The sequence below is a fragment of the Paramormyrops kingsleyae genome, chromosome 9 (genome assembly GCF_048594095.1).
Source record: "Paramormyrops kingsleyae isolate MSU_618 chromosome 9, PKINGS_0.4, whole genome shotgun sequence".
Taxonomy (NCBI): domain Eukaryota; kingdom Metazoa; phylum Chordata; class Actinopteri; order Osteoglossiformes; family Mormyridae; genus Paramormyrops; species Paramormyrops kingsleyae.
Window position 1 is genome coordinate 31584085 of NC_132805.1, and position 10277 is coordinate 31594361.

The following is a 10277-nucleotide window of genomic DNA, read 5'->3' on the forward strand; positions in this document are numbered from 1 at the left end:
TAAACCACAGAATGTTTTCATAAATACACCGGTCATCAATCCATTTACACCACTGTTAAAAAACACAGGTTAATCACCTTTCTTGTTAGCTAATAATTTATCCCTAAAAATTGCATTTTAGTGTTATCTTTGAAGACGCATAACCCAGCTTTGTAAAATTTCACATTTTTGGTCAAATATAAAAGTCTTCTTCATAACAAGTTTATGCACAATGCTATTGTATAAAAAGGAATGAAAATAAAGTCTCTTTGGTGGCTAAGCAAAAATAAAATAAAACGTCTATATTAAAGGCAATAAAAATACAGTATACAAATTTTTAAAGGTAACAAGTCAACAATTACAGCTTGGGAAGTGTGCTGAACAGTCCTACTTTGGCTTTCTTAATAAAACTGTATGTTTTTTAATAAAGGCTTCCAGTTGTTATAGGATAAATTAAACAAAAACGAAGCCTTTTCTGATTGCATCTCAATCATCCACACAATGCAAAGAGGACCACTGAGGTATTTTTCATCAAGCTCATCCGTCAAGCATTATGCACAAAGGGAGTGAGACGTAAAAAGTGCACAGGTGATGAACTGACGCCAGTTCCTTTTATAGAGCACGTCACTTCCGCGTGGTGGCCTTCTTCTGTGGCAACAATGCTCAGATTTTGTTCATAACCAAAATATTACAAAAGGAATATCCTTTTGTTTAAGTCACAGCAGCAATGATTTGTCTCCCTATGGTGATTGATGTTGAGTTCCATCACCAACCGAGAGTCCAACGGTGAGTGTTTTTTTTTTTTTTTGAGATTAGTCACAATGTAAACGTAGGAGACGATGCTGGAGTGGAGACATTATACGTCGAGCACCATGTCGTACTGCTGCTCTTTTTTCCTCCTGCCACATTTGGTGATGAGGACCACGTATAACATCAAGAGCATCACCCAGTAACTGGCGTAAACTATTGCACCAATTATCAGGACTATCTTTTCAGACTCTGGGAAGCTTGTTTTTGTGTCCTGCACTACTGTGAAGATAATGCCGATAAACAGGATTGTAAACCAAACCGAGATTGGAACAAGCCCTATGAAGTTCACCACAATGGTCTTCCTCCCCGATGTCCCCCAACCAGACTTGTTTATCGTCGCTATGGCAAACATCTTAGCCGGAAGAAGACTCGACATGTATAAGACAGAGTAGAAGGACATGAAGACCATTACCACATTGCCTCGGAGACAGCTGGCAAACGAAGACTTGATAAGGGCTACTGCCTGCACAATTAGCAAGAAGAGGAGAATGTTCCAGATCCTGCCCTGGTAGAACAGCTGAATCGCCGTGGCAATGAGGAAGAAGGGGAAGAAGCCAGTGATGACGGCCTCATAGGTCATCCACAGGTGGTGCTTGTGGAACCACATGGCATTGTAGAGCCATTCTCGAAAGTAGGACTTGCTCCAGCGGGTCTGTTGGTTCAGCCAGCGCAGGTACGTGATGGGCGTTTCTGTCAGGCACTTGGACCTGGCAGTATACTTGGTGGCGTAGCCCAGGCTCAGCACTCGGTTGGTCAAGTGTCGATCATCACCAAAGCTGCAGTGGCTTCCCAGGAAGGTCTGGTTGTACCAGTCCTCCAGGAACTCGTGGAGCAGTGAGTTGCGGTACATCCCCAGGGGCCCGCTGATGCACTGAACGCAGCCGAAGTAGGACTGACACGCCCGCTCGATGTTGAACGCCATCCAGTACCGGACACTGCTGAGGAACGAGATCCATGACTCATACTTGTTCAGAATCTGCAATAAATTGATAAGTGGAGATCAAAAGTTTTTATGGGAACTTGGAGATACAGAAATATGACCATGCTTTGTAGCCTCCAGTGGCAACCTCTGAGTATCTTTAAATGAAAAAGCTTTGGTCGGTGAAGGTACCTGAACATCTCCCCCAACCCCACCCACCATGGGGTCCTCCTCCAGCACCTTCACCATCTCTACTGAGCAGGCCGGGTCCAGCATGGTGTCTGAGTCACACACCTGGGGCAAAAGGAAGGCATTAAAACCCCACAATGGCTCCATACCCAACTTGCAATCCATAACACACCCATGCAAAGCAGACTATACCACTATCAAAGGAATGTGGAGAGGAAGGAACTCCTGCAGACATCCTACAGCAAGCCACAGAGACAGAGACTATTTAATATAACGGTAACTGTATGTGTAGGTTTTGCATCCAATCAGAACTAGTCTTTGACTAGGAACGTGGGATCCAATGACTTGCTTGCCTTGTTTTATTTCATATGTGCTTTTCCAACCTTTTCAAATGTAAAATGAATTTATTGAGATACTTTCAATTGGGGAAATTTAATTGAGAAATACTCCTCTAAGTCTTAGGATGTTGTAGACCCAACACGGAGAAAATCTTGAAATGTTTGCCGCTGTCTTCACATGGATAGTGTTTCACTTATTAGGAAATGAAATTTGTTGTTGTTTGAATACAGGAAAAATACACTTTAGAAGTGCATTTATGAGTCACTTATGAATCACATTAACAAACACAGAGATGACAAATTAAAATGTCCGTAATACTGAATTGCTGCCATCTGTAACGCTGCCAGGCATTCAATCAGACAATGCAAAAGCACTGAAACACGTGTTTAGAAATCTGCCAAAATGTTTAGAATAATTGGAGGAAATGTCAACAAGCATGATTAAGTCATCTTAGAAATACATTTTAGTACAAAGCTACTTCAAATGATGAATTCATCGAATAAAATTACAATAGTTGGCCCTATCAGATTTTTTTAAAGTGCAAAGTCTTCATTAAAAATCACGTTTTTAAGAAGTTTATAACATTGAGTTCTTGATAGATCATTTGATCACTGCATCCTGAACTGGAAAACAGAAATTTCAAAGGCTTGACTTTTTTTGCAGTGTCAAGTGTTGGTGCATTAGGCATTATTTATTGGAATTAGGTGCATGAACTCTGTGATATTTTGGTCGGTTGTTTGCTCACCCTTATTCCCTGGATCTGGCTTATTTGAACTTGATCTTTCAACTCTATCTCACTACACCGACTTTCAAATGAATGCTTGTTACAACCTCTTTAAATTCACTAATACAACATGAGTCACACTTGCTGGAAACTGTAATGTTTTCATTAGTGGTAATATGCTAATTTGGCTGCTTGAGATGTAGCACCGGGTCTTTGTGAAGACAAATGTTATTCGTGATTGAAAATTAGTCATGTTTTTTATCTTCAGGAAATTTGTAGATTTTGTCATTTTGGTTTAAAATATTGTCTCGTGATTTTTTTTTACACTAAGAAAAAATTTGCTGACAGGTGTCACATGTTGACTTGTTGATGTGCAATCTGCCTGACTTTTACACTTGAGTGTAAGTTTAGCATTTAAAGAACCCCATTAAGAAGGCAATATTGCGGCCTTGTAATTGGTTCAAAAATGGACTGAGTGGAGACCCAATACCGGCGCTAGATTCCTGATGGGCAGCTGGGTTCCTAATCTAGGGAAATGACCCTCTGAGGTGGTCAACACGAAGCTCCCTAATAGAGAATCTCTGTTAACCTCCAGAACTGAGCTATGGCACAAGCACGAGACCATCGAAAACATGCACAACAGTGTCCTTGTGAGGCCCGTGTTTGTTCTGGCAGGGCCTTGCGCTTCCATGGCTTACCTGCACGTAGTCCACACTCCTCCCCAGAGCTTTGAAGGCCGTGTACATTACTTCACGCTTCCCTCCCCATTTTTGCATGATGCAGATGCATTTATTGGTCAGCAGCAGGCGTGACACATGTTGCAGACTCTCTGAATAGGCCTCGTCCGTCTCTCCGGGCCCCCTCTGGTGGTAGTTGCTTTTCCAGATGTATGTGGCAGCTTTATCCCTTCCCATGACATCTCGGAAGATCTCCATCATATAGCCGTCGTCCTCGTTGTTTCCGTCGATGACCATGATCACCTTTATCCCGGGGTAGGTCAGCCGCTTCACCGAGTTCAAGCACTTTTTAAGGTAGTTCGGATCTTCTTGGTAGGCCGCGATGCAGAGGGCCAGCGATTTGTTTAATTTTATGGGGGTCTCCAGGGACCTCTTCATTTTTCTGTGCTCCAGCAATGCAAATAAACTTTGGATGATGAGGTGAGTGACTAAGATGGCTCCATAAAGCCCGAATGAGAAGTAGTTGTTTTCAGTCGCGAAAAACTGGTAGCCCATAATATAGGCAGTGGAGATTCCCACCAGCAGCGACACCCCAAACAGCGTCGTCCCAGCAACCCTCAGGTAGGTGATTGCTTTATCGCATCTCATCTGAAAATTGCAACAACAGGTGAAAAACATTAAGAGTATGCAAACAGAGGCTTAAGAAATGTCAACGACAGTAGACTAGGATTCATGAACATTTCAAAAGCAATGTGTGATCCCAGTAAAACATAGAGATCAGAACCGCTGGATGGAAATCCTTCAATATTCATTCATAAATCATGTTGTTTTTATCCCCAAAGTTTTTTAATTAATCCTGATTCCCATCTGTTCATTAGACGATAAGTGTAGAGCATCACCCTCTGAAGTCATTTGTTTATACCTTGTGGGAAGATGTGGACACCAAAGTTTCAGGCGAGACACTTTCTGGCTTTAGAAGGATGTAATTAATACGCACCTTATTTTTCCCCTGGAGATTAAGCTCACGATTAACATCAGTGCTGCCATCCCAAGATGGCCACAAAAGTTAGCTGCAGGTCAGTCCTGGCTGTTTTATTTTAGTTACTATTGTAGTTATTTTACATGACATCAGATGTTTTGATGGCAGTTTTCCTGGTTGGACCTTATTGGGTTTTAGATGGGGGAGGGGGAGATCCTGGATGGTGGAACCAGAAGCCCATGATGATGTCAAGGCATCACGTGTCACCCTCCTTGTTTTTCCTCTGGGCGTTCCCAGATCCCACCCGCTCTGATCCCCTCCCAGAAGGCTTCTGCACATGCAAGTGCAGCCGGGTGACATGTGGTGCTGATGTCATGGAGCTCTATGCATCACGTAGTCCCTTAAACTCTGTGTGAACTCCATCTTGGTCCAAAACCATCCTCCGGTGGCTGAAATATCCGAACCGACCTAACTGGCACAAATGGCGCATTGCAAAAGGTGAAACGATTCTGGATATATCAGTAGCCAAATGACATATTACGTGTCATAGCTGGCTTTGATCTCATCTTGTCTGCTAGACTGATAATCTATGATAATCCGGACTGATAAACTGTGTTCTATATAGGACCAACGTGCAATTTTGACTCTGTAGTTCCATTCTCTGCAATCTGAACGTTTGCAGAGATTCAGAGGAGGCTAGCGAGGATGATCTGTAAGGCGTGCCTCCGAGGTGGATTTGCCCCAAGAGCAAAGCTGACGCACCAGGGAGGAGTTCCACTGTCTGGTGACTGCTGAAGAGTTTAAACGTGTCCTGTGGTGGAAACTCCTGTACTCTGACTGCACGTGAATTGCAATAATGTAGCCAAAGTGACCTCTCGCCATTTTACAAGGAGCAAGTTCTCCACAATAACGGTGGCAGAGGAGCAAGGAAAAGCCTTACGCAGGTGTGAATTTTTCATATAATGTTTCAGTAAAGTTCATCACATGATAAACTGTGTTAACATGGCGTTTACCACATGGATTACATTTAAATTTGTCATGATGCAGCTTATTCTGATGACTAGTGAGCTCAGAAAAAGGTAATAACATGGTGGATATGTTTTTGGACTGTGATTGTTTGGTTGTGAAACATTAGTGACAAAAGAAAAACTAGGAAGGACAAGAAAAATGATCATGGGTGAAGATGTACTGAGGAAGTGACCAGGGGTCAAACGGTATAGTGCCAGAAGGAGAGGATGCCAAAGTGGGAGGTGCACATGGGAAATATTACACAAAAGTGGGAGGCGAGATACTCGCACGGGCCATCTTGGATGACGGAGAGAGGCTGATGCGTCCAATTAAATAGTGCGACCCACCCACCGGAGGACACAGGACACGCTCCCGGCAGCCACAGAGGGACCTGCCATTAACGTCATCCTACACATGTCTTACTTTACCACCTCCCGCCACCCACAGGCGTGTTTCCATCTCCTTTCAACCCCCCCCCCCCCCGCATGTGCGAGGGCACGTGGCAAACTCACTTGCCAGATCCCCTCGTCCCTCCTCAAGCAATCATCTGCCAGCACTGCCAAGAAGGACGCACAGTTCACTTCCGAGCATGGCATCCTGGCGTGCTGGGTTCAAAGACTGAGGGGTAATGGGTGGGGTGTCTGTCTGTGTGTGGTGGTGGTGGGGGGGGGGCACATAATGAGTAACAGGCTATGGCCGAGCGCAAAATTGAAGTCAACTGCCAGGATATCGAGCAACTCGGAACACAGAGCGGGTAGCTGATCTCACTGGGTACACGAGTCAAAGTCTCGTTGGTGGGGAAGAGCGAGAAATCAGCGAGGAGTCCTGTGACCGGTTTCATGTCTGCTGAGTCCTCCACCATCGCGAGACGCTGTGCATGCTAAGTCGGCAAGATGGGAACTGCAAACGTCTGGCGATGCCTTTGGAAAGCACCGTCACTTTGAAGCAGGCCCACATGTGTAAACAGTGTCAGACTCCCTCTAAGCGACTAAAACACAAGCAGGGAAATTTACAGCCAGGAATGTTTAATACCCATGTTAGCCTGAATATTAGCAGCTCAGTTCAGAACCTACAGCCCACCGCATGCAAAGCCCCAGTTGACATATAATCAGCTAAATATGTATAATACTTTATATACTGCTGCCCTTCTTCTGAACAGCCCTGTTGTAGGTGAGTGGTTTGAAGATAGATGGGTGAATGCTACCTGCCCTCCCTAGAGCCCATTCAGTCCATCCACACCAGCTCCTTTCACTCTCTCACCTCCTTTCTAGTCTGCGGGATGAAGTTTCGGAAGTCGGTTAAAGATAGAGGCTCGTAACCTGGAGGCTGACAGATCGCATCTGAAGTCTGGTTCATTGCCCAATTAGGCAGCACAACAGCAGGCCCCAGCTGGCCCGTCTCGATATCCATTTCCTATAACTGCTTACTGGATGCTTGACTGGGGTCAGCTTGGAGCCTTTCCCAGTCAAGGGGCACTGGGGAGCAGACAGCCTGGAGAAGATGCCAGTCCATTGTCAGTGTAATCCGTTCCCATACGACGTCCAGCCTTATGAGTAGGTACTCTTGAAAGTTGCCTTTAGTATAAATAACTCTTCAGAGACTTCCTGTTTAATTACCTCAGAGTGATTTTATTTGGATATGTGTCCTTGCAAAAGTATTGGCTTTTGGCTAAATGGCTACTTTTCCAAGAGGCAACGTCTTCTTGAAATCAGGGGTTCTTTCAGATGAACTTTTAATTAATTATGAAAAAGCCATATAATAATCTCTGGAGACTGTCATAGGTCGAAAAGGATGAATTAATCTAGTGAACGGAGCATGCAGGTGTTAGCCATGCAAAACTGTTGCACCAGTCAGGTGAAAAAAAATCAATATGTTTAGCTGATCGTTTATCCATCACAAATTTGGTTTGTGCAGTAATTCTTTAATATGTTAAACTTGCTTTTAAAGGATTAAAAATATTCTCTGCTCATGCCAGCTTGGCATTGTAACATCACTGGCAAAAAGCAACTGAACTCATCTTGCCATATTGCAATGTGAAATGCCAGCGTCAACTGACTTGATTGTCCTGTAGATGTATGTGTTCAAGACAAACGCTTGCGCTTAAATAAGGGCAGCTAGTCTACCACAGGCCTGCTTTCACTTTCGCTCGTATTAAAATACCGAAAACCGTGAGCATCCACAGCAAAGACTGTATTCCTGGAAACTGCACGATCGTAAAGACCTAAAGCACCAGGACCTGTCATCGGATTCATTACGTTGACTGGCGTAATAACTAAAAAATACGATAAGCATAGGTGCGCATGGTGTGCGCCAGTATAACAAGAAGCCCGTAGATCACATCATCATACCGCCATGTGCGCCTCTATTCAAACTTTCTCCTGCCAAATGGGCTGACAAGGCGGAGCAGAGCCCCCAAACGTGAAGTAGCCTACCGGGTATCGGACTGATGTCAGGATCAGTCTGCTAACGGTAATCGCATTATAGCCAGTCCCCTCTTACCGTTTTCTTTGCTTTTAAATTAAAACAAATTAAACATAAATCGAATATTTTAAAAAATAAAATCATGCATATTATCACTCATTTGGGAGAATTTTGATAAATTTCTAACATTCTCATGAACTTCACCGCCTTTTTAAACATGGCCAAGACCTCACAACTAACTATTGGATTTCCAATAACAAAGTGCCACTCAGACGGAAAACAGCGGGTGTCACGGCGTCGCATTTAGTAATAATAAAGCCGTATTCAAGGAGCCGATGCGTCGGGGGAGTCCGTCCGGCGACACTTCGCCATCTGCCCGCAAAACACTTTTCTTCCAAGTTTAAGCACCATTTGTCAGTGTAAGTCTCCTGAGCGTACGTATGCTTCTTAAAAATACTGAATATAGCAAACAAACAAAAAAAAACTAGATATGTCTCTGATGAAATCAAGGAGAAAAAAAAATAACACGTCTTCCAGGTAACTTTTGCATGACACAAAGTCACCGTTGTTCTACAGAACAGCGGGTATATGATCTGCTCTTGACTACTGAATGAAATAGGAGTAGATTTTTTCACACGTACCTTGTGCTGATGCCTGATTCCCCTCGTAGGATGCGATCAGATGAGACTCCACTCTCCAGCTGGATAAAACTTCTAATACACTTCTTTATGAGACAGAATTCAGTAGAGACCCATTTTGAGCGCTTAAAAGTCCAAGGCTGTGCGACGTGTTTCAATAAAAAAAAAGCTGGAAAATTCAAGTTTAAGTTTTCTTCTCGTATATATTAGATATTTTGTGGAGGAATATAATTAACAAATATGTATAGGTATGTGTCCTGTCATCCTGTCAATCAAATATTGAGGTGACATTCAGTTAAAAAAATATGAAACAGTAGTTAATATTAATGACAAGGGTTCTCATGAAATTCAAGTTTTTTCCCCCCAAGCATGTAGTTTAAAGTCATTAATAGACGGATTACTATATTTGTTCTCCTTTTTGCCGCATCTATACTTTTTTTCAGGCGCCTTCAGTTTATGATTCCTGCAGCTCTTAAATTTCCAATAGGTCTTTTTACCCGGGGAGAGTTTTTGGAGTTGGTTTAATAAGGGGGTGGATGGGGAGACGAGGAGGAGCAAAGTCCCCCCCCCCCTCCCCCCTAAAAAAGCGACCCATTCAAACATCTAAAACGTGGATTAGATGCGTGCCTCTAGCACTTATCTTAAACTTTGAACATAAAATGCTTTACTTTTTTCTCGACTCTCCCCGCCCTTAACGCGACTCACAACTTATGGAAAGAAAGTTAAACAGATGTGTAACTTGCCAACTTTCTAATTAAGTTTATCGACATTATAATTCTACGTACACGCGAGAGTTTATAATAAATGAGAATAAGCTAATTAACTGTTCTATCATATGTATATATATATATGTATATATATATAATGTCGTTTTATTTTGAAGAAAACTCACGTTGCCTATATAAGTTTATTACCGTGATTTATATTACACCTTAAGTGACACCAGCAGGAGGCGCTACATCTAAACTTGTTTAGAATTATTTTAAGACGTTATTGTAAACTCCGCTTCAGACATAATGGATGCTGTGTGAGTCCATCATATTGGGTTCATTATTTCCTTATATATTTATTTTTAGAACCTCTGACCCGGTGTATAAATTATTTTTTTTAACATGGCATTGAGACTAACTGCTGACTTCATAAACCAAAGTGAAGATAACCTGTGGTGATGTTTCATATAGATTTCGGAAAATCGCTCACATATATGTTGTGACCTGTGGTTCAAAGGGTGACTCTCGTCCACAGTCTTAGACTTCTCACACCTGAACATTTAGCCCATTATTTCAGATTCATTTGGCCTGATATCTGACAGAAAGACTGCTCGTAATTTTACCGTCGTCCTCTGACTGTATAATTATGGCTTAAGCGCTAACAGGCATATACATAGTTAACGTTCATTTATACACACAGAAAAAAAACAAAAAGACTTTACCTGTTCAAATTAGTGGCTTATTATGTTTACATTTATTTTTATTTAGTGGACGCTTTTGACCACAGTAATGTACACATAGTAAAAACCTAATGGCACTTTTCAATCAAAAGACAAAGTACAACACTATGAACATTCAAGGAACGTAAGAGACCAGCAAGGGAA

The 10277-nt window shown here is 42.6% G+C and overlaps 1 protein-coding gene across 1 annotated transcript; it reads right to left on the bottom strand.

Moving 5' to 3' along the window:
• Positions 1-728: 728 nt before the first annotated feature.
• On the bottom strand, positions 729-9172 carry has2 (hyaluronan synthase 2). Its single transcript, XM_023813142.2, has 4 exons — positions 8687-9172; positions 3659-4285; positions 1901-2002; positions 729-1765 (listed from the first exon to the last, which is right to left on the bottom strand). Exons 2-4 carry the CDS (start codon positions 4283-4285, stop codon positions 836-838), a joined length of 1659 nt encoding a protein of 552 aa, XP_023668910.1. The 5' UTR covers positions 8687-9172; the 3' UTR covers positions 729-835.
• Between the last annotated feature and the right edge of the window lie 1105 nt (positions 9173-10277).